This window comes from Erythrolamprus reginae, chromosome 2, assembly GCF_031021105.1.
Source record: "Erythrolamprus reginae isolate rEryReg1 chromosome 2, rEryReg1.hap1, whole genome shotgun sequence".
In the NCBI taxonomy this organism is placed as follows: Eukaryota; Metazoa; Chordata; class Lepidosauria; order Squamata; family Dipsadidae; genus Erythrolamprus; species Erythrolamprus reginae.
The window spans coordinates 60,246,614-60,271,128 of record NC_091951.1 but is presented as its reverse complement, the minus strand read 5'-3'; the positions used below and the strand labels follow the sequence as shown (position 1 = coordinate 60,271,128).

General features: G+C 40.9%; 1 protein-coding gene across 25 annotated transcripts in view; it reads left to right on the top strand.

Moving 5' to 3' along the window:
* FOXP1 (forkhead box P1) overlaps positions 1-24,515 on the top strand; it is a 780,655-nt gene that overhangs the window by 723,708 nt on the left and 32,432 nt on the right. For 15 of the 25 annotated variants that reach the window (XR_011557934.1, XM_070738212.1, XM_070738210.1 and 12 more), the window contains 6 exons: positions 1,013-1,100; positions 7,249-7,332; positions 16,551-16,649; positions 21,340-21,541; positions 21,632-21,711; positions 23,249-23,350. Coding sequence is in view for 24 of the 25 variants with exons in the window: in XM_070738212.1 (XP_070594313.1) it covers positions 1,013-1,100; positions 7,249-7,332; positions 16,551-16,649; positions 21,340-21,541; positions 21,632-21,711; positions 23,249-23,350 (655 nt within the window). In the remaining variant the exon portion in view is untranslated. The remainder of the gene's footprint in view (positions 1-1,012; positions 1,101-7,248; positions 7,333-16,550; positions 16,650-21,339; positions 21,542-21,631; positions 21,712-23,248; positions 23,351-24,515) is intronic. The other 10 variants (XM_070738223.1, XM_070738219.1, XM_070738222.1 and 7 more) reach the window with 3 other exon arrangements.

Sequence of the window (24,515 nt, the reverse complement as noted above, 5' to 3'; positions counted from 1 at the left end):
GGGAAAACTGTTCTTATGTCTAGTTGTCTTGGTGTGCAGTGCTCTATAGCGTCGTTTTGAGAGTAGAAGTTAAAACAATTTATGGCCAGGATGTGAGGGGCTTTGTAAATATTTTCATGACCCTCTTTTTGACTCGTGCAGTATACAGTTCCTCAATGGAAGGCAGGTTGGCAGTAACTGTTTTTTCTGCAGTTCTGATTATCCTCTGAAGTTTGTGCCTGTCTTGTTGCAGAACCGAACCATAGAGATGACAGACTCAATAATTCCTCTGCAGAACTGTATCAGCAGTTCCTTGGGCAGTTTGAGCTTCCAGAGTTGGCACAGAAAGAGCATTGTTGAAGATTTGGGTGAAGATGGGGACCATTGGTCAGCACAGACTTTTAAGGAAGAAGGAGTTACCTTGTCTGGGTCTGCTGCTTTTCCTGACTTCTGTCTGTGAAATAGATTGTGGACTTCTTTTTCTGTGTCACCAGGGATTGTATGGGATGGGGTCAGTTGTTGGAAGTTTGGTGGTTGTTGGTGTGTCTGGGATGGAAGTTGTGGAGTTAGGGGGCTATAGTTTCCTTTCAAACCTTCAATAGAACATATTCAGGTCACCTGCCAGTTGATTTCCTTCAGCTTGGGAAGGAGGTTGGCGGTAACCGGTGATGTTTTTAAGAGTTTTCCATATGTTTGCTGCTTCATTTGAGTTGAGAACTGATTCTTTAGTTTTCAGAGTAGCTTCTTTTTGCTGCTCTGTTCTGACTTGTTAATACATTTCTGGCCTGATTGTACAGCATTACATTTACTTTCATTTCTAAATCATATGATATTAATTATAAACAGGTGGGACATTCCTTCTGTAATGTAATTGACAAATGGAAAGTTCATTTGTAGAAGACACAGTGATTCATATAAGGATGCACTGGTTAAATTGGGGTAGGATATTAAAAATATCTAGGCTTTCTAGATACTTGTTCTGCTTACTCATCTTGGTATTTTTCACTTAATCATTTTCTGTACATTATTACAGACATCTCAACAGTGAGCACGCGTTGGATGATAGAAGTACAGCCCAATGTAGAGTACAGATGCAAGTTGTACAACAGTTAGAGTTGCAGGTAAAAATAATATCTTATTATTTGTATTATTATTAATTAATATTTCCTCTGTATACATTTATATTACAGGAGTGATTTTCTCTTTGGCCTAATTTGAAAAAGAGATTTCCGAATTTATGAATTTTTAAATGCTATTGCAAAAATTGTAGCTTGGCTTCCCATTTGTTATAACTTTAAAAAGAAATTAAAGCTTGAGTGCATTGAATTTTCTGTAATTATCAGTACATGTGGAAAATGTCTTACAGTTTGGTTTGGTGATAAATGTGTGTGCACGTAGTGCATAGAATGGGTGAGAAACAACCCATGTTATTTTTTAAATCTTGACCAAGATTAGGTTATAAATGACTTTTATTCACTGACCTAAAGCATTATTTTAAATATATACTTTATTATTATAATTTAAAACCCTGATTTATGTCACTGCCCAATCTATTTACATGTAATCAGCTTCTAATGAGTTTATTAAAGGAATGAAATTAGAATCTATGAAAGACGTGCAATTGCTGTATTATTACAATCTTTTAATTCGGGGAATTGAAAAAGATACCCACACCCAGTCTGAATATGCCGAAGTGTTTTTTTGTGGCCTGACATTCTTTGTGTGAAAGAAGTAGGCAAAAGGACAGCCAAAGCCGACAGATTAAAACAATGTTGTACATTAGATAGCTACCATTCCTCAAAAAAAAAAAAAAAGTGGCCTATTTTGTATGCAAAATGACACTGTAGAGATATATGGAAAGCCGTGGGCTAACTGCAGAAGATAATTACATTTGAAATTTTACTGAGTTAGTCGTTTAGAGCTTCAAATAGTTTTAGAGAAAAATCATCTTCAACTTTTTGTTGTTACTTTTCCTGATAATTATAATTTATATTTTACATCATAATTTACTTTTTTTTAAAAAAAAAAATACCCTTTATCTTCTCAAGATTTTCCCTAACCTATATTTTACTTCCTGTAAAATTGTTGCTATGTCATCTCTATGATATATTTTCTCTGTTCTGCCCCCCAACACTCCATTCCAAATAAAATAATGTTCAAAATACTAGTATTTGAATTTAGTCAATGAAGAGCTGCAAAAACCTTCTAGAAGTCTTCAAGAAAAGCTAATTTCATTCAAGCTTAAAGGAAAGTTAATTTCATTCAAAGCTATATACAGTGATCCCCCGTTTATTGCGTCCCCAACCATTGCGAACAGGGTACTTCGCTATTTTTCAACCCGGAAGTCAAAAATACCATCTACGCATGCGTGCCGGGCACGCATGCGTAGATGGCAGCGGCTTCCCTGGGTCTTCCCCCTCTTGCTGGCGTCAGCGAGGAGTTTCCCCACCGCCCACGCAAACTCCTCGCTGCCGCTCGCCCGCCCTTCCCTGCCCACGCCGTTCGCTCCCCCCTCTTGCTGTCGGGAGGGCGAGAAGCCCTCCCCAGCACCCGCTCGCCCGCCCTTCGCCCTGGCGGAGAAATTCCAGCCCCCACCTGGTCCCGCCCGATCCTCCTCCCTGAGGCAGCTCGCCCTCCCATGGCCGCTTCCTCCACCCTCTATTGCAAGCCTCTCTCCTCCCATATTCTGCCCCCCTCCCAGCTTCCAAGCCGCATTCGCCTTCCTCCGCCACCACCAGCATCCAGCTCCCGGCCAAGCAGCCAGGAAAGCCGAGCCGGGCGTGGCGGGGAACATCGGCGCGGGAGGCAGGAGACGGCCGCCGTCACCGCCATACGCGGCTCGGCTTCCCTGGCTGCTGCTTCGGTCGCCCGATCGTCTCCTGCCTACCGTGCCAATGTTCCCTGCCAAGCCTGGCTCGGATTCCCTGGCTGCTTGGCCGGGGGGGGGCTCAGCCGAAAGGAGCTGGAGACGCAGAACTGAACACACCCCTTCATCCCCAAAGGCCGGCCTTTTTGTCTGGGAGGGAAGATGACGTGCCGGTGGCACAGGGGCGAGGGGCGGGAGGCAAATCGCTGCGTCTCCAGCCCCTTTTGGCCAAGCCCCCCCCCCTCCGGCCAAGCAGCCAGGGAAGCCGAACTGGGCTTGGCGGGGAACATCGGCACGGGAGGCAGCTTCTGCCGGACATGGGCAATGGGCGGGACAGAGAAGCGGGGAGAATCAGGAGGCTCCTTTGGCAGCTGGGGGCTGCCTGGCTTTGTTGTTTTGGCTGCAGCGGGTGCCAGGCAGCCTCCAGCCGCCAAAGGAACCTCCTGATTCTTCCCGCTTCTCTGTCCCGCCCATTGCCCGTGTCCGGCAGAAGCTGCTGCCTTATTGCTCTTTGCCGGCGGGATGCAAAGTGCTGGGGTGGGAGGGTGTCCTGACAGCCCCCCCACCCATATGCTTCGCCTCCCGCCGGGCAAGAGCGCTCGGGTGGCAACTTCTTCTAGATACGGGCGATGTCCACGCTCTCTCTCGGCGCTTTCGAGCCGAGTCTGTGAGCGAGTTCGCTCCCGGACTCGGCTCGAAGGCGGCGAGAGACAGCGCCAAGGAACGGGCCTGTCCACGCTCTCTCTCGGCGCTTTCGAGCCGAGTCCGTGAGCGAGTTCGCTCCCGGACTCGGCTCGAAGGCGGCGAGAGACAGCGCCAAGGAACGGGCCTGTCCACGCTCTCTCTCGGCGCTTTCGAGCCGAGTCCGTGAGCGAGTTCGCTCCCGGACTCGGCTCGAAGGCGGCGAGAGACAGCGCCAAGGAACGGGCCTGTCCACGCTCTCTCTCGGCGCTTTCGAGCCGAGTCCGTGAGCGAGTTCGCTCCCGGACTCGGCTCGAAGGCGGCGAGAGACAGCGCCAAGGAACGGGCCTGTCCACGCTCTCTCTCGGCACTTTCGAGCCGAGTCCGTGAGCGAGTTCGCTCCCGGACTCGGCTCGAAAGCGCCGAGAGACAGCGCCCCCCGGACCCCCAACCCGGGTTTGGGGGGCTGCTAGGAAGCCCTCCATGCCGGCGGCAAACAGCCGCGCCGCCCCCAATCTTCGGCTCCTCGCTAGCGCTGTGGGAGTAAAAACACCATCTGCACATGCGCAGACGGTGTTTTTACTTCCGCATCGCTACTTCGCGAAAACCCGCTCGTTGCGGGGGCTCCTGGAACGGAACCCTCGCAACGAGCGGGGGATCACTGTACACACAAGTGCAGGAGCTGTAATTTCTGTTGCTCACACTTTCCTACAGTTAAAAAGAAATGAAGATAATCTTTGTTTCCTTCTCCTCATTCTAATCCAGGTTTCATTTATTTCATTAAAAGAAGTTTATGGAGTGAATTGGAAGCCAGGTAGAGGGGTTTAAAAGAAATAAAAAATTAGTCCCTGTCTGTTTTTTTAAATTTATGAATGCTGGATTCTGGAAGCATTATCCATTTCCTGAATTATTCAAAATGGCAAGAATTAAAAAATTGCTGATATTGTTGATTGAGTATTACTGATGACTCCGATCTTTGCACGGAGGCTTTGAAAAATTTAGAATTCTTCCGAAATCCAAAGCTGTTTTTGCAAAAGGGTTTTTTTCCCCTTGAAAGCATTTGAATTCTTATCCAAGAAGCTGAATGGTGGGGAATGGAAGTATTCTACAGAGACACGACTTTTTTTTCTCTCTCCCTAGAGACAGTGAAATACAGTGTTCCCTCGCTTTTCGCGGGGGATGTGTTCCGAGACCACCCGCGAAAGTCGAATTTCCGTGAAGTAGAGATGCGGAAGTAAATACACTATTTTTGGCTATGAACAGTATCACAAGCCTTCCTTTAACACTTTAAACCCCCAAATTGCAATTTTCCATTCCCTTAGCAACCATTCAGATTATTACTCACCATGTTTATTTATTAAAGTTTATTAAAAAAAAATATTTATTAAAGGCAGACGAAAGTTTGGCGATGACATATGACATCATTGGGTGGGAAAAACCATGGTATAGGGAAAAAACCTGCGAAGTATTTTTTAATTAATATTTTTGAAAAACCGTGGTATAGACTTTTCGCGAAGTTCGAACCCGCGAAAATCGAGGAAACACTGTATTATTTTTTAAATGATGCTGAGTCATAAAGTAACTTTTTATGTTTTTGTAACGTTTTTGTAAATGGTTTAGGCATATGAACTACCACTTTTGAAATCTGTGAAATTGTAAAAATGTAAAGACCTCTAAAAAAAAAGAACTTTATATTTCAACTTTTTAAAACATTTATTGAGGCTGCTACCTTGCTCCAATACATTAGGGTTTGAGTCATATGAATATGTCTGCCCCGATGTTTCATCAACAGAATGAAAAGGCTGGTGTGGGAGAGATTTTTATCAGTGGCTGGAGCTATACTTGTATTTTATATTTAACACCCACAGGTCAGTAGGAAAACAACCCCATGCAAATTGGCTTATAAATTACAATTCAGATTTAATTTGTGCATCATCCAGTCTGTAGTAAAAGACAAAAAAAATATTGTCTTTATATAACAAAAAAAAAACCCCTTCGCCAGGATGTATCCCCTTGACTGTACAAGCAAATGTGAAAAAGAAAGCTTGTTGATTTTTCTCTTCCAAAGTGAAATCTATTCAGTAAGAGAACAAACATTTACCTTCTGGAAATGGTTACTTTTCCCCTTCCCTAAAGCTGACAATATCCATTCAATGTTTTACATGTCTACCTCACCTGCCTAATAGAGGGTATGTACTGTAGCCTAAGGCTGTTCGTTTTTTTAAAATAGGGAGTGATTCAGTAATGGGCTGCTCCATTTACCTGCTACCAAAGCTCCCTCGGAGACCATCGTGGGCGTGCCCATCAGTCAAGTGCGCGCGTGCCCACCCAAGATTTGGCTTTTGCGCATGCACAGCAAACCAACTCTCACACGACGACGCGCGCTAGAGAGAGATTTCAGCAGTTTTTGCTGACATTTTTGCTTCGCACAGAAGCAAAAAAATGGGGGAAATAGCCAAAATCTTGCTCACACACACATCCTTATGTGAGATTTGGCTTGCTGGGCATGCGCAGAAGCCAAATCTCACATGGGGAGGGGGCATCGGGAGCGTACAGCTGCGCATGCATCCAGTATTTTCCTACCGGGTGCACCGGCTACTACCCACCACTGGAGTGGATGTTATAGAAAAGGAGGTGATGACAACCTTTAAAGCCAACAAAGCTTGGCTTTGGGTCTCTTACCATTGAGGTTGGTTACTGTTCTGTCGGGCTCTCTGGTAGATTCCTCCCAAAAATTCACAGGTACAAATTTCAGACACACACACATTTGAAAATTCAAAACAATCTTCTTTATAATGAAAATTCACTTAAACCAAGCCCTCTTTTGGTATAGCAAAGAGCACTCATCTCCAACCAAACTGGTAATTTGTACAAGTCCCTTATCAGTTCTGTGATACTTAGCTTGCAGCTGTGAGGCAATTCACAGTCCTTCTTCTTTCACAAAGTGAAACACACTTTGCTCTGGTTTAGTTTCAAAGCAGGGAAAAATCAGCACACAAAAAGTCAAAGTCAGTAAAGCAGTCACGAAACACAATGATCAGATAATCCTCCACAATGGCAAAACCCACAGGCTGCTATTTATAGCAGCCTCACTAATTACCACAGCCCCACCCAACCACAGGTGGCCTCATTTTCTTTGATAATAATCTCTCAGTTGTTGTTGCCTATGCATCGCTCTCCGCATGCGTGGCTGTATCATTAACTCTTGTTCTGAATCCAAGGAGGAGCTAGATAATTGATCTCCTTCTGAGCTGTCTTCCCCACTCTCCTCCTCCCTGTCACTCATGTCTTCTTGGTCAGGGGAGCCTTCATCAGCAGATTCAACCGGGGGCAAAACAGGCCTACAGCATGTGGATGTCTCCCCCACATCCATAGTCCTTGGGGCAGGAGCAGGGCCAGAGCTAACCACAACAGTTAATAAAATTCCTTCATTTTCTCCCTCATTACTTCAGCAACCCCTCCTTGAGCCTGAAGGACCACACTTGCTTCTGTCAAAATCTCCAATGCATTTTTTGCAAAAAAAGCTGATAACCGAGCCCCAAAATGTTTGCTTTGCTTTTAAAGAAATGCCAGAAAGGGATGTGGGCTCCTCGTAACATTTCCAAATCACAGGAAAGTAATACTATGCACTTTTCCTGTCATGTGCTGGTTACAATGCCAGAGAAGAGCCTTTCTGGATTCTGTTCACAAAAGTCATGTTTACATTTCTCTTTCCTGTTCAGCTTGCAAAAGACAAGGACCGCCTGCAAGCAATGATGACACACCTGCATGTGAAATCAACTGAACCAAAAGCTACCCCTCAGCCTGTAAGTATCTGCGCAGACTACATAAAGCTTTGCCACTGCTGATTTTTTTGGTTCTGAGAGATACAAATACAGAATAACAATTTTAATGTTTCAGTTATTACTAGAAAGATTGCTGTCTTAATCTGTTTTGAACACAGCATAAAAGGTAACCTTGCTGCATCTTAAAAATAAAGAGATTTATTAGACTCAAGCTCAACCCTGTTAAAACGGAGTGGCTGTGGGTTTTGTCTCCCAAGGACAATTCCATCTGTCCGTCCATCACCCTGGGGGGGGGAATTATTGACCCCCCTCGGAGAGGGTCCGCAACTTGGGCGTCCTCCTCGATCCACAGCTCACATTAGAGAAACATCTTTCAGCTGTTGCGAGGGGGGTGTTTGCCCAGGTTCGCCTGGTGCACCAGTTGCGACCCTATCTGGACAGGGAGTCTCTGCTCACAGTCACTCATGCCCTCATCACCTCGAGGCTCAACTACTGTAATGCTCTCTACATGGGGCTACCTTTGAAAAGTGTTCGGAAACTTCAGATCGTGCAGAATGCAGCTGCGAGAGCAATCATGGGCTTTCCCCAAAATGCCCATGTAACACCAACAATCCGCAGTCTGCATTGGTTGCCGATCAATTTCCGGTCACAATTCAAAGTGTTGGTCATCACCTATAAAGCCCTTCATGGCACTGGACCAGGGTATCTACGAGACCGCCTTCTGCCGCACGAATCCCAGTGATCGGTTAGGTCCCACAGAGTGGGCCTTCTCCGGGTCCCGTCAAAAAAACAATGTCGTTTGGTGGGGCCCAGGGGAAGAGCCTTCTCTGTGGTGGCCCTGACCCTCTGGAACCAACTCCCCCCAGAGATTAGAATTGCCCCCACCCTCCTCGCCTTTCGTAAGCTCCTAAAAACCCACCTCTGCCGTCAGGCATGGGGGAACTGAGATATTCTTTCCCCCTAGGCCTTTACAATTTATGCATGGTATGTTTGTTTGTATGTATGTTTGGTTTTAGAAATAAGGGTTTTTTAGCTGTTTTAGTATTGGATTTGCATGCTGTTTTTATTCTGTTGTTAGCCGCCCCGAGTCTGCGGAGAGGGGCGGCATACAAATCCAATAAATAAAATAAATAAATAAATAAATAAATAAATTATAAGGTTAACTTCTTTTTGCATAACAGCACACTTCTTGATCATTATCCAGGGAAATAAATTCACTACAATATTTACAAACTAGGTCCCCTCATAATTTGGCTGATACATCTGTCCCACTGCTTGTTTTGTGACAAAGGACTTCCCTTACCCTTTATTGCTCCACTTAGAGTTAAGGATTTAATTCCAAAGAAAACTGAAAAAAAAAATATGTTCTTTTCCAGGAAAACATGTGCAAAGTAATTGTTCTGTGCAGTAATTTCAGCTATACCTAATCAGGTTGCTGTAATTCTTGAGTCTTCGATTTGAATCTCTTTTTTTCTGTCAAGATAGAAAGATAGATGCCTGCTTACAAGCTATTTTACAATCGGCATGACAATAAAATTGATAAACCAATTTGCTGTTATGGTTCATCATTACTTGCTGATTAATGTGGTTTATACAAACTGTAGATCATCAGCACTAAATTTTCATACAAGTAAAATCAAATTAGGCCACTTACCTACACATAGCTAAGAAACTAAGTAGCAAATCAATCCTTCAGCTTAAAACACTCACATGAAGCAATTAGGAATTTTAGAGTATTATCAGGAGAGGAATAAACTTTAAAAACCTCATATTTAAAAGGTTGTGGGGGGGCATAAGCTTTTAGGATAAGCAAGTCTGATTTTGATATGTAAATTAAATTTTAATTTAAGATAGAGCATTTTATTCAAATCCCTGATCCCTTTCACTGTCTTAGTAAATCTATGTGCAGATTTTTCTGCAAAGCATTTTTGAGTGGCAAAAAACAGTGTTCTTGTTTTTGAAATACAAGGCAGAGCTTTAAAAAAAACACCTTCATTTTGTTATAATCCTGTCTTCCAAAATCTGGAACTCCCATGAAAGCTTAGGCCATATGAAATCTGTTTCTTTTATTTTTTGCCCTTGAATCCATCCCCAGATCTGCCCCTATATTCTCTAAAAATAATAGCAGTGCTTCTTCAGTTGTATCAACAAGCAGGTAGAACCAAGGAGAGGGTAAACCATTTCAGAAAGTACTTTGAATAACACGTGAAGTAAAGCTGCTTGAAGTATATCTTCACAAATATTTGAGATAATTATATTGAGGATATCACTTGTGGTGACACAGAAAATACATTAGCTCAAAGTTGTTAAACTGGCAGCCCACAGGCCCGATGTGTCACACGTAGGCCATGCCAACCCCAGTTCCGCGAAGGGGGAAAATGTTGTGATACATCACGTGATGGCCACAAGTTACTTGCCACAAGTTACTTGCTTGATGCCACAAGTTACTTACTTGAATAAGAAAGTGGTGCTCCACACATAGGTAGAATGGTTCTACAAATGATTTGTAAATGATTACCTCTGTCACAGTTCTCTAACAACACCATCTGACCCATATCAAATGTGATCCTTCAAATAGAGTCCTGGTTCACTTTGTTTGTCAGAACATTACAAGAGGGGATTCACATGGTGCCAGTACACTGCAACCATCATAAATATTTGGCAGTTGTCAAACACCTCAATTTTGATCACATGACTATGGAGGATACCACAGTACAATGTTCCCTCTAATTTTTTTTCGGAGTGGGCAGAAAAGTATAGTGTCTGAGCGGCAGTCCCCTTGGGACTGGGCGGCATAGAAGTATAAATAAATAAATAAATAAATATAAATACATACATACATAAATACACAAATAAATACATAAATAAATAAATACACACATAAATAAATACCTTCTTTTTTATTAAAAGAAATTAATAATAAAACAAATCCTAAATCTATTACTATTAAAACTAAAACAACCAGCAAAACCAAAAACATAACTATTAATAAAAACAAGTGAGGGCTGGGGTTTTTTTTTTCTCTGTTATTATTTAACTGCTTTTACCATATGCTTTATGGGGGCAATGGCGAGAAGCCAGGGGCACGAGGGGGCCGAAGGCGCTGGGGGGGTGGGGGACGACACGGCTCCTTGCGCGGCCTTGGAAAAGTGTGCACGAGGGGTGTTTGGGGGCGCACGGCTGCGCACCTTAGAGGGTACAGTGCTGCAGTATCGTAAGTGTGTCGTAAGTATGAAAAACAATCATAAATCACTTTTTACGTGCTATAACTTGAAACAGTCATGAAACAAAAGGTTGTAAATCAAGGACTACAGAAGGTGAATTCTAGGTAACTATTATCCCTCCCTTTTCCCCCCAGAAAGTCATACAAAAGGAAGTTAGACCAACCAGCATGGCCAAATGTCAATTTCAGGATAAAAATATCTGAAGGGTCAACATTTCCCCCTTTGAGTACAAGAGCAATATGGCCAGAACAATTTCATCAGCTCCCAAGATCTCACTACTTAAGGTTCAGGACTTTTTTTTGCAAATAAAGAGTAGCAGTAACAGTGATTCCGGAATAAAAACTGCTGCACAACTAATAAGTGGACAGTCAGAGAAAGGAAGTAAAATTTGACCAAAGGAAAGGGAGTGAAGGATGCACTGCCTTCATCAGTATTAAAAATGTTTTACATTCTAGAAAATTATAGCTTTGATGGAGCCTCCCACTAAATTTATTTTTAACTGTTCTATTGAAAATTCTGCGCTACTAGTCAACATTATCTCTCAGTAGCTCTACACAGTGTTTCTCTATTAAAAGAAATAGGCATGAATATTTTTGACTGAAAAATTAATAGCTTTTGAATTCGTACACAGCAGGTTTCTTTTCCAAAGCAGTCCAATATCACTGCACAGCACTTGTATAACCATTTATTTAGAGGCCAAGTCAAACCTTTGACAGCTAGGGCAGTGTTACAAGCCAACATAAAGAACTCCAAGATGTAAACCAACAATAGGCAGTCTGTGTGAGGTTTGCCATTGTCAAATACATAGATTGTTTGGATTAGTTTATGTAAATGTACTGTTGTATTACCCTTTGGAAAAAAAGATCGCATTTGTGTATGAAAAGTGGTTTCGTTCATAGGCAGCATTATAAATCCTTATCCTTTAACGTACACGTTAGAAGTAAAAATTGGCGCCTGACAGGATTATATTGTGTGACACTCTGATATTGGATTGAAACAGCCTTCTTTTCATTTATTGAATATAGAAAATTTTATTACAGATATCATCAGATAAATCAGAAATTATTAAAATATGTATAGGTGAAGGATTTGAAAATTAATTACAAAATGCAAAAATATAGTATTCTTCATATATGCTATCCTTGCAAAGATAGAAGAATAAAATCATAGAGCCAAGGTTTCGCCTTTATACTTTCAGCAGCATATAATTCTGGCTAGAAGTGAGTCAATGGCCAAAACTACAGTATTCAATCCACTTTACACCCCATAATTAAAGTTCTGCTCTCCCCCTAACCAGAGGTAAGGTATAAATTAATTGTAGTATTTTGTAGCTTTTTAAAAAAGAATTGGAATTTAAAATTCTAATTCTTTTTTAAAAATGCAAAGAGAATAATTGACTCAGTCATTTTTGATCAGGGAAAGGTAGTGAGAAAATTTTGATAGTGCCTACCTTGAAATGATCATAATAATCTCAAAAGCTGGTACAGTTTGGGGAGCCACTGAATTTCTTTGGTTATCATAGATATTTCTTGGAGGATCAAATGTAGGAGTACATGAAGCAGACTGAAACATTTTGAGTGGATTGTTCCGCTCAATGTCTTGAGGGTACAGTGTTCAGTTAGAACAAGGATGTCCAAACTTGGCAACTTTAAGACTTGTAGACTTCCAAATCCCCAAATTCCCAGCCAGCATGGAAATCTGGGAGTTGAAGTTCACAAGCCTTAAAGTTGCCAAGTTTGGAGACCCCTGATTAGAACAACTGAAGTTGGCACATTTTGAATGATCTGTTGCTGGGAAGTAATTACTGCTAGCTGATTTAATTTGTTGTTGTGAACAGCTCCAATTATTCCCATACAGAATGTTATATATGCCGCTGCTCAGAATGGGACTGTTCACCTCCTTCGCTTGGCCGTGCCTGTTTGATTCCCAGGCTTCCACTCCCATCCCCACAACCATTTGGGCCCTGCCTTTTCTCCTTGGCCCATTTGCCGAATAGGCTCAAAACCCCATTCACCCTGGCCTTTTGGATGTATGGGGCACTTTGCAATCAGAGGAGCAGGAGGTAGTCTTCCTCCCTCTCTCACACATGTGCAGTGTGTGGGTGTGTGCGGGATAGGAAGAGGAGGGGGTAGTCTCTCTCTTCCCCAGTATGTGTGCTGTGTACACATACTGGCGGTAGGGGGTGGCAGTATGGCACCTTTTCCCTCCTCAGGCATTCAACGGCACAGCGGCAACCCTAGAGTCCAGTGCCTTTGCTTCTCCTCGGAGCGCAATCAACCTTTCGGAGTTTTCAGGGATGTGGAGGGTGGCAAGTTTTGGTGGGGGGTGTTTCTTTCCTCTTTTACCTAACGCTTAACGGCATGGTGGTAACCCCAGAGCCCAGCGTCTTTTCCTCAGAGTGCGATCAACCTGTTCAGAGTCTGAATACTGGAAATAATTAATTGGGAACTAATAATTGGGAAGGGGGCTTACTAACTTGATACTGTTTTTATTGTATTATGAAGGTATTTTGTAATGTATTGAAAAAGTTTGTATGGAGAAAAATAAAAAACATTTTTTACCCAACCTGTTCAGAGTCTTTCAGGGATGCGGTGGGTGGCAAGCTTTGCTGGGGATTTCCCCCCCCCCTCTCTTTCTTTCTTTCTTTCTTTCTTTCTTTCTTTCTTACTTACTTACTTACTTACTTACTTACTTACTTACTTACTTACAACAAAAATGGCGCTGGGAGAGCTGAAGGGGGGAGGCGCTTTTTGTGTCCTTCTTGTTTTGTTTGAACTGTTGTGAGGCTTCCTTTGATTCAGACATCCAGGCAAATCTAAGGCAAAAGGGATGGACCCTCGCTGGACTCTGGAACTATTTTGGTGTTTCTTTTCCCTTTTTTGAAGTGGATCAATAAATAACAAAATCAGGATGCATAAATAGTTCTGTTTGTTCGGCTGGCGAAGGGCGAGGGTTGCTATTTTCTAAGTCTTCCCCCCCCCCCCCCGGCCTTTTATTATCATGTTTTATTATTGTGGGATGGGAAGAGGAGGGTGGAGTCGCTCTCTTCCCCCTTGTGTGTGTGGGGGGGAGCGGCAGCAGTGTGTGTGTGTGCAGGACGAAGAGGAAGAACTGTATCATAAAAACACTTTGATAAAAGCACTCTAAACATGTTCAGCAGCTCAGCAGACCAGTTTGCCGTCACCAAATCTCAAGACAACCTCTGCCGGGAAAAGCAATTTTTTAAAGACTGAAATTCAAGATGCAATGAATGGACCATTAAAACTAACCGGGGAGGAAGAAACGGGATCAGATTTATAAGAAAATGGGGCTCACAGGAAAGAGTCACAGGGGGTGGAAATGGAATAGGGGAATGTCGATAGGTTGGTGTTCCAGAACGGTTGCACTCCTCAACCCCATCTCCCACTCGTACCCCCTCTGGCCTAGACGTCAGCAATCAGCCAAAGTCCTGTCTCTTTAATATACTTACTGCCTTCTGTCTGCTCAGAGTAAATTTCATCCTGCCATCAGGCAGTGGAGGGGGGATTTGCTAATAGACAGTTTGCTCAGTGAATCGATGTTTCCTGGCATCACCTAGTCCTGCCTGTGTGCGTATGTATGTGTGTGTATTTGTGAGTGCGTGTGTTGGTGAGGTATATGAATGTGGGTTAGGATGCATTGCATGTGTGCATGTGTGGACGCATGAGTGTGCAAACACCCAGATTTTCCTTTCCAGCCCTAGATCTCCTCAGTTGTCATCCACATCACTCCCAACTCGGCATCTGGCGGCTGCAAACCTTCAGTTTTCTCGACAGATAGTCAAAGCCCAGCTGCCATACTAAGAGCTATGCAAAGGAGGCAGAGAGAAGAAGGCGGGAAATAATAATAATCATCATCATCATCATCAGCCAGGGGGGAAAACAAGGAAATAGAAACCTCTCCTTCACTAGCCGAGCAAACAGAACTATTTATGCATCCCAATTTTGTTATTTATTGATCCACTTTAAAACAGCAAAAGAAAAAAAAAATTGTCCCAGCACCCAGCGAGGGTCCATCCCTTATGCCTTGGATTTGCCTGGATGTCTGCATCAAAGAAAGTCTTGCAACAGTTCAAACAAAACAAGATGGACAAAAAAGGTGCCCCCCCCCTTCAGCTCCTCTCCCAGCGCTGTTTTGGTTGTAAGGAAGAAAAAGAGAGGAGAGTGGGGGGAAAAGGGGGGAAAGAAAAAAGCCCCAACAAAGCTTGCCACCCTTCGCATCTTAGAAAGACTCCAACCAAGTTGATCACGCTCCAAGGAGAAGCGAAGGTGCTGGGCTCTGGGGTTGCCGCCGGGCTGTTGAGCGGCTGAAAAGGAGGGAAAAGGCGCCATCCCACCACCCCACATACACACACAAACCGCACATGGGGAGAGAGGGGGGAGGAAGTCTAACCCCTGCTCCTCTGATCGGCTGGCGGCAAGGTGTCCCATGAAGTAAAGGGCTACCAGAATTTGTACTACCACATCGTGGGCATGGCTTATGCAAGACACCCTGCATTTTCTTTCAACATCTTTCAGTGCAAATTGGGTTCTCTGGAGTGGAGCTCCATTTTCGCTTCCCCACTGCATCCCCCCCCCTCCGGGCAACAGCCCACCCCTGGTCCCATGCATCCAAAAGGCCAGGGTGAACAGGGTTTTGAGCCCGTTTGGCAAATGGGGCAAGGAGAAAAGGCAGCACCTGATTAGTTGGGGGGCTGGGGACCAAACAGGTGCAGCCAAGTGGAGGAGGCGAACAGTCATAGACGCGCTGCTGCTATGGTGCCGAATGCTGTCTATGGCTTTCTAGGAAAATGCTCTTTCTGGTTTTTATCCCCCCATTCAGTCTAGTATACTTAGTATCTGTAATTAGAAAACTAGTACTGTGCACTGGTATTTTCATTGTTATGGATGCTCTCATTAGATTTCCATACATATGTATAGACATCAGAAATGCAAGCATTTATATTGTAACATAATAATGCAGGAATCCCATTATTTTCAAGCATTCTTGATGATGAGATGGTAAAGGAGAACTGAGGTGCCAGGTGCTATTAGCCCTTACTGTATAGCCACAGATTGCTTCTCACAAAAGAAAGAAGGGATGCATTCTTTCTTTTTCGCATACCTGGCAGTACATCCATCTTTATAGAGCTGACATAACTGTTGGCTATTTTTTATATATTTTCCTTTACCCTAACCACAGCAATTAGGATTGTTTTGAAATCCTGTTTTTAGCAACTGTAAAAACAAAGCATTAAAAATAGCCTTTTAACTGTGAGGTAATGACTGAGCATTTTAGCTGCTGTACTTTATAGTTTGAAAAATAATGGTATGTAGCAATAGAGAGAAAGAGAAAAAAGATTTGTACGGTAAATGCAACACACAGAATCTGTTTTTATATACTGTTTTTCATTAAGCCCCACTCTTCAACTTGGGTTTCCTTTAGTATTTCTGCCAATAACAGCACCTGCTAAGTGATCCTTGCCTGCCAAATCTTGTGTTGCGTGTAGTTATATATATTTTCTAAAGATGCGTACATAAAATGTTTGTGGGTGAAATCTAACAATTCTGACACCCATCCACTTTCAGGGTCTTACTAAGAGTAGCACCATTCCATTCAACATTCCCAATACCCAATTACAGCAATCATTTGAGCCCCAAGAAAAACGATGGGTGCCCATGTCAGAGAAATCCTTGGCCTTAAGCACCACAGATGGTCTCAGTAGAGCTTGCTGATTTTTACCCAAAAACCCCACCCACCCCACCCTCTATTTTCCTTACAGTTTTGTTGCTGGTCTTGTATACATCTTTCAAATATAGATCAATGGAAGCTACTTTAAAAACAAAACAAAAAAACCCTACATCTATGTATATGTATATGTGAATGTATTTGTAGCATGTTTCCCATTCCACAAGAATTCGAGAAGCAGTAGGGAGGGGTGAAGTTTCTTCCGTCAGCATATCGTTAATGTAAATAAAATATTTCTTTTATCATGTTTTCTTTTCCAAATTATTTTAGTTTTCCAAATACTTGGGTGGCCAAGGAGGGAATGACTACTTCAGGTTGCATTACTGCAGGCTTAAAGGGACAACCAAATACGAATTTGGAGAAAATGAAGTATGTCTATTATGGATAGCTTTACTCATGTACTGTAAAACAATATTATATATGTATGCATGTGTAGGGGTGCGAGAGAGACCCAGTATAACTCATGAGCACACATCTCACACCATATTGTTAATAGTCAAAATTGCAATTCTACAGACGGTGTCCTAAACACATACACCTGCACACAAAAAGAAACTAATTTATATTTCTGATTGTGCTTTTGCTGCTATAGAATTTGTTCTTAGCAGAACACAAAGACAACTAATTTTTGGCGGTTTCAGAGAAAGATTACTTGTTCATTCCTATGTTGTTTTCTATTCTCTTATACACCCCAAAAATTACAGCTCTTACTGTAATAATTAAAGATAGCACAAGAACATAAGGCCACTAGGAGAAGAGTTTGACTCAAACATTCACTTACGTTAGCTCTAACAACATAGCAGTTGATCAAAGTAAATTGTAATAAGGTAAACTCTTTATCAACCACTTTTCAAAATCCAAGCAGTGATGTTTTAAGTGGAAATTGGTCTGGCATATCAAGCAAAAAAAAACAAACTCTATCATTCTTAGCTATTTGTGACCTTTGCCCCACAAAAGTCTTTACTTCGCTCTAGGCCTTTTTCATAGTTGATGTTTAAGCAATGAATGTTTAATACATTATAATGAAGATTAGTAGTTGACGATTGCATGAGAAACATGTCTGATGTACTGTAGTTGTATTCCTGTTTATAACTGCTATCTGTAGTTGAGGCAATGTGAAAACGCAAAAGGGCTCTCCTTACAGAAAAGCTGGAAAAAGTAAAAACTTTCACAAGAAGTGACAAGTCATGGTTTTCTTAACTTGTTCCTTCTGCCAATCTAGCAGTTACCTCTGATAAAGCACAAAGCTCTCTAGCTGTTTTCCCCTCTCTCCAACCCCTTCCTCCTCAGAAAGCAGTCAGGTTTAATTTGGAAACTCGGCTCTTTTAGCAAATTAGCAATTAGAAAAATGTTGTGGGAATATGTATATGTGTCATTAGTTTTCCTGCAAATTAATAGCAAGAGCAGAGGTCAGGCAGAAATTTTCCACTTGACTGCAGTTCCTCTGTCAAGACTTGGCACTTTGCTTCGGAACGGCCCCAGATGCTGAGAGCCACAGCCTTCCTCTAGGAACTGTCTTTTAATGAGTTTACCTCGTAGCTATTATTACAAATATTACGGCCTCTCCCTTACCCTTGAAATAAAATTACTGTTTCTACAAAATATTCCAGTGACATCTTACCCCATTGCACATTGATGGTGGGGTCACTGGGATGTAGTGTTTAATCATTAGATCACCTCCATAAGCATCTCCTAATTAGAGTCCTTACAATACAATTTTATCTGGTAATTAGCCAAGATTGGCTGCTTCCTCTTTAGCTTATTAGTGGCAGCCTAGCAGTGGGTGTGAATCGCAGTGTCATTTGTCGAGCCTGTTCAAGGCGGTGCCCCCCCCCTCCCTTGGCTCTTCTTCACTTTTGTGTTTATTTCTAGTTGTATTACCTACCCTGACTGCCTGAAGAAATTTAACTCAATTCAAATTATTTAACTGGAGAACATTGACCTTTGGGCCTTCCACCACCACCCCTCCCCCAGCTTCCTAGTAGAAACAGATTAAATGTTTAGGCTTTTAAACAGCAAAAACAGAATTGGACTTGTTTGAAATTGAGTGGTTTGAACAGTAATGAGGAAACAGTATCCGTGCGCTTTCCAGCAGGAGAGCCAATCTTCTGAGTTTGTGCAGCGCAAGAACACTGGAAATTGATTCAGATTTGCTCATGCTGTTTAAGAGTAGAGATAAAATAGAGGAGATTCAATTTCTCAGGGAGGCCTTGCATTGTTGTTATCCCCCATGCTTTTTTTTATCATATGTGATGGATGGATGGATGCCAGAAGGGCGTAACAAAATGCAATCATCCAGTTCCTCCAAATAAAAGAACATAGGGTAGCCTATCTGCTCTTTCCCTTTTGCATAAGTTAGCATTTAAAGGCAGTTACCTGCTTGGGAGAATGCAGCCATAGGTCACTTCGAAGTCCCTAACTATCATTTTGTGTCATTCATTGCATTACTGTTTTGAAAGTAAAATCCTCGTTCCATGGGAACCTCTAAAAAGCCTAAGATAAAAAAGTTCCAGACCAATGTGCCCTCGGTACAATTCAATACTATGTTGTCATTTTGCATGTAAAAAAGCATCCTGTAAATCAAAATAATATTTTTTTAAAAAATTGGCAAATTAATTGCCCCCTTTTGTCTGCATCTTCTTTATCAAGAGGATTGGGTCTCAACACCTCCTGTGCTGTTTACATTTCAGAAATACACAGCCATCCAGAAAGATGCTGTATAACAACAACAACAACAACAACAATAATAGAAGGGATAAAGACAGTTGTTGTCCTCTACCCCTATTCCCCCCTCAGTGCTGTTTTTGCTGATGAAATGCTGTTCTTTGGTATACCCACAAATGCAGGAACAGTTAATCAGAAGGAAATGTAAATAAGAAAATTAGTGAAGAGATACAATATACTCCCAAATTCTGCTTGTGTTCTAGGATAAGGGCAGATATCTCGCCTGTCTCCCATTAACGGAAGCGCTTTCCCAGGCGCCTCTTGAATTCTGATAGTAGCTATATTGATCACAGAATAGGATTGTCTGCTGACATCGGTCAAACAGTGAACTCTGAGCTCACATGGACTAACAGTTCTTAGTTATTGTCTATCCACCAGAAGTTTTACTTATTTACTCCCTCCCAACTCTGTCAATCCATCATAATAATTTCTTTTAAATAGCATTGAGAGCTTGGATCAGTCTGGTTTTGCATCTCTATGCCCAAAATTTGCATTACTTTAATTAAAATATAGATGCATTAATCAGTTAGGCATTTTTTTTCTGACAGTTGACTCCTCTTGACGATTATCTATCGTAGAAGAATATTTTTTTCTCTTCTGTGTGAATATTTGTAGGTTTTATACATTCATTTATTTCATTTAGTTTTTCCACTAACCCAACCTGCTTCAAGTATTCAAATTAAAGTGCAAATTTAAAAACATTATTATTTGTAAGATACTTAGGTATCTCTAACAAAGGAACAAATGTGAGAGGCAATACTGATTGCCTGCCTTGAATCAACAGAAAGAAAATAAGGAATCCAGTGGTCAAATGTTTTTTTTCAACAAGTCAATTTTCATGAAAATGTACTAATACCATGGATGAAACAGAAAAAATGTAAAACACCTTTACATTTCAAAGGTGTAATTCATAACAATAACAATAATTCCTCAAGATATTAGAAAAGGAGTTGCTGTCTTTTCATAGGACATTTGTATACTTTCATAAGAAAATTACCTTAAAATAATGGAGCTAATTTTCTTTAAGGAACCTAAAGAAAGGATCGATGACACCAATATAAAATGTTAAATCCTCAATGCGAAAGGCAATTATCTGTAATTATCAGTCCATGAGAAGTCTGGCTACAGAGAAATAAAACATATTCTTTTAATTTGTAATAGTTTAAAGTACTTTAGGCAATCTTTTGTGTTAACTGCCTAAGAGAAAAATCTGCTAGATTTCTAATGTAATCCTATAAATTAACTGCTCAGAAGAAAAAACCACGGTCTTGTAAGCTAAATATATGCCTTCAGTCTTCATTATGTTCTCATGGGTCAGAATTGTATGCTGATATCCCCATGTAATTTCTTGGTTGTGTCTAAAAGGGGAAACATATACTGCAAAGGACAAAGTAGGGATGTGAAAAGAGTATGTCTTCTCTAGCTTCAACTTTGATCATTCTAAAGAAACAGCCAGTTTGGCTGGTGCTATTTGTTATGCCTGGCTGAGAAACCCTTTGTCTCCTTAAATTCTTCCTGAGGCCAGAGAATCAATAGTTTCATACGGACCCCAAAATGCCAGTCTTTTTAAAGAACAAATTTCCAGTGAAAGATTTGTGATTACAGTATAGCCTCAGATTGCCAGAATCATAGATAACATTACTGATCAGTTGTGTACTCAGGATAAGATAGAGGGGTTTTTTTTTTTTTTAAAGATTAATTTCTTATACTGTGGAAAGTAAATATTTGATCAATTTACTTCTAGGGCTTTCCCCCTTCCTACTTAATGAAAATCGCACTCTGAGGGTTAGCTCATTTGCAATGTTTTCCACTTGCTACTTCATAGTCACACTTTAAAGCTATTTTGTGTTGTTCGCTCATTCATACAGCTATATAACTGTAAAAACAAGGCTTCATCACGTTATCTACCCATATAGTGTTCAAAAATTGAAGAACCAGCCTAGATAACCTCAACAAACAAACAATGTATATTTGTACTAGAATGCTTTTACTGCAGGGCCAGAAATAGATAGGGATCAATGTTATGAAGGCATTTATTTATCAATTTATTGCATGCTTCTTACTGGTTTGATTTATATCTTGTAAGTGATTTAAATTACATAGTGCAAGTGACTTTTCATAGTCGAGGATGGTCTTGTAACTTTCTCCCCAGTTCTACTCTAACACTTTCATGAATACGATGCTCTGTTGTTGTTTCTTCGAATGAATATGAGAACTAAAATATACACACTGTGTCATTATGTCTTAATTTTTAAAAAAGTGTCAGTGCGTGAAAAAGAATGGCGGCATTGAATTTGTTAATCAAGGAAATTGTTTTCTTTTTCTATTTTAATAGTTGAATCTTGTCTCTAATGTCACGCTTTCCAAGACTGCATCAGAAGCTTCTCCACAGAGTTTACCTCATACTCCCACCACCCCTACAGCACCCATCACTCCTGTTACCCAGGGACCTTCTGTCATCACTACGACCAGCATGCACAACGTTGGACCCATCCGAAGGCGGTACTCTGATAAATACAATGTGCCCATCTCGTCAGGTAACTTGAAGGCCAGCTAGAAAAAAAGACTTCCCATTCAAATAAAGCGATGAGCCATGACTAACCGGAGCCCTCTTTGCCTTCATTTAGCAGATCTTGCACAGAATCAAGAATTCTACAAGAATGCAGAAGTCAGGCCGCCCTTTACATATGCCTCTTTAATTAGGCAGGTAAGCGATACCATCCCTGAGAACCTGCTTAAATCCAGGATTGTACGTATTTATTTATGTAAAAGTATTTGTTTGTTTGTTTATTTATTTATTTAATTAATTTGTATGTCGCCCCTCTCCGTAGACTCGGGGCGGCTCATAGCAGTGATAGAAACAATGTACAATACAAATCTAATAATACAAACTTAAAAACCCATAATTTAAAAAACATGCACACAACACACCATACATAAATTATATAGGCCTGGGGAAGATATTTTAATTCCCCCATGCCTGACGGCAGAGGTGGGTTTTGAGAAGTTTACGAAAGGCAAGGAGGGTGGGGGCAATTCTGATCTCTGGGGGGAGTTGGTTCCAGAGGGCCGGGGCCGCCACAGAGAAGGCTCTTCCCCTGGGTCCCGCCAAATGACATTGTTTAGTCAACGGGACCCAGAGAAGGACAACTCTGTGGGACCTAACCGGTCGCTGGGATTTGTGCGGCAGAAGGCGGTCCCGGAGATATTCTGGTCCGATGCCATGAAGGGCTTTATAGGTCATAACCAACACTTCGTATGGTTTTGAGTACATGATATTTTCCTAAATATATGGGGACTTTAGGACAGGGACAATAGGCATGCTATTGTACTTATGCACGCCCCTTACAGACCTCTTAGGAATGGGGTGAGGTCAACGGTAGACAGTTTAAGGTTAACGTTTCGGGAGCTTGGGAAAAAAATACAGAGTCAGGTAATGTATTCCAGGCATTGACTGAAGTCAATTTTTTTGCAATCAAGTCTAGAGTGTTTTACATTAAGTTTGTATCTACTGCAAGATCATGTATCGTTGCAGTTGAAGCTGAAGTAGTCATTGACAGATATGACATTGTAGAATATAATTTTGTGTGTTATACTTAAATCAGATCGAAGGTGGTGGAGTTCTAAATTTTCTAGGCCCAAAATTTCAAGTCTGGTGGCATAAGGTATTCTGTTGCAAACGGAGGAGTATAGTACTCATGAAATATGTATATGATACTATAGGCAAAAAGAGATGATTAGCTAATATAGACATGCTGACACTTTTGCTATATGGGTTTTTTTCTCTCTCCACAACTGCAATACATATACCATAATTGCTTTTGATTAAGTATTACAATACAATGTGATTATTAGGAAATTCATTTCACACAACACTGAAAATGAGCCTGTTTAAAGATGGCAAGTCAATTATCACAAGCTATAGTAATCTCTGATCCCTAGAATTAATCTGAGCTCAAAATAATTACTAAGCTTTAATCAGCTAGTGAAATGTTTTGCATTTCTCTTTGATTCTGCTCTATGAATGACTAATAAATTAATATTTCCGTAAGGAAACAGAAATAAAACTCAAAACAATTAGATAATTCCATTTTCAGTTCTGCCATTGAACTATTAAGTACAACCACTAATCTTCCATCGTCGTGCAAGTGTTTATTTTTCTCTGACTTCCATTTTGTTTTATTTATTCAGACAAATGTGCAAGTGTATTTTCTGATCACGGTTTCATTTTAATTGTTTAACAGGCAATTCTTGAATCTCCAGAAAAGCAGCTAACACTAAATGAAATCTACAACTGGTTCACACGTATGTTTGCCTACTTCAGGCGCAATGCAGCAACGTGGAAGGTATGTTAGTGTTCTAGAATAGAAAATGCGAAAAACATACCTAATTATATATAAAAGACTGTGGTCTTCTAAATATAGATCAGTTGTTTTGATATACATAGGGTGCCTCTTATCTGCCCAAACGTTTTATTATTTGGCAGGAAAGAAATATATGCCTTTGAAATGCCCCAATTTGAATACCTATTATTAGTGTTTTTTTTCCTGCATGTTCTGATTGAACAACTAGTCCATCTCTATAGTTGTTCCTAATAGTGAAATATTTCAGCTGCTAAGATACAAAAAGAAAGGATGATTAATCAGTTGGTGGGTTTGTGATTTACACTAAAAGATTCTATTCATAAAGTCCTTTTGCAAAGATTGGTAGAAAATTAGCTTTGCAGCCTGCCAATTGACACACCTGCCTTAAATTAATATGCAAACTTCTAAAAATATTTGCTGGTTTATTATGAAATACAATACAGGTTAATTGGGCACAGCAGTAAAGTCACAAGCCAATAAAAATATTAAAGCTAGCAATTTAACAAATACCCCTGGTGCTTTAAATTTCAGTTGTTTGGCTCCATTTACTTAATTTCTGAGTATGTTTAAATTATCATAAAATACTCCATTCTTTTAAAACTGGCTGCAATCCAGAACAACACACCTGGCACCTGAGTATTTTTGCAGTTTTCTTCCAATATATATTTTCTTCATAAATATCAAAATGCTGTTTATCCCCCCCCCCACACACACACTTTTAATTTCAAATGTCCATGGAGAAATTAATAGCATAGTGTCTAAAAAGGTAAGCATCCATTGGTGTATACTTCTAATTTCTTATGGTTCCAAAAGTTTTACTTTAAAAAAAAACCTGTTGCCAAAAGTCTAAATTTTGAAGGGAAGAAGAAACTTAAGTGACAAATTAAAATAGAAAATTAGGTCCTATGCTGAAATTAAAAATTTGCAAGGAGGGAGGGAGGCAGTTAAGTTTCTGCAATCTAACCATTTATGTTGGCACTAGATTCTCTTGGTGAATATAAAATCATTTTTTTATATATTTTGGAGGAAAAACTATCTAAAATAGAAAAAAAGTTACAGTATATACTTTAACACATTTATACTTTCAACAATGGTTATGTAAGAAAGCTTGATTTTGTTTATATTCAGAGGAATTCTCAAATGATTA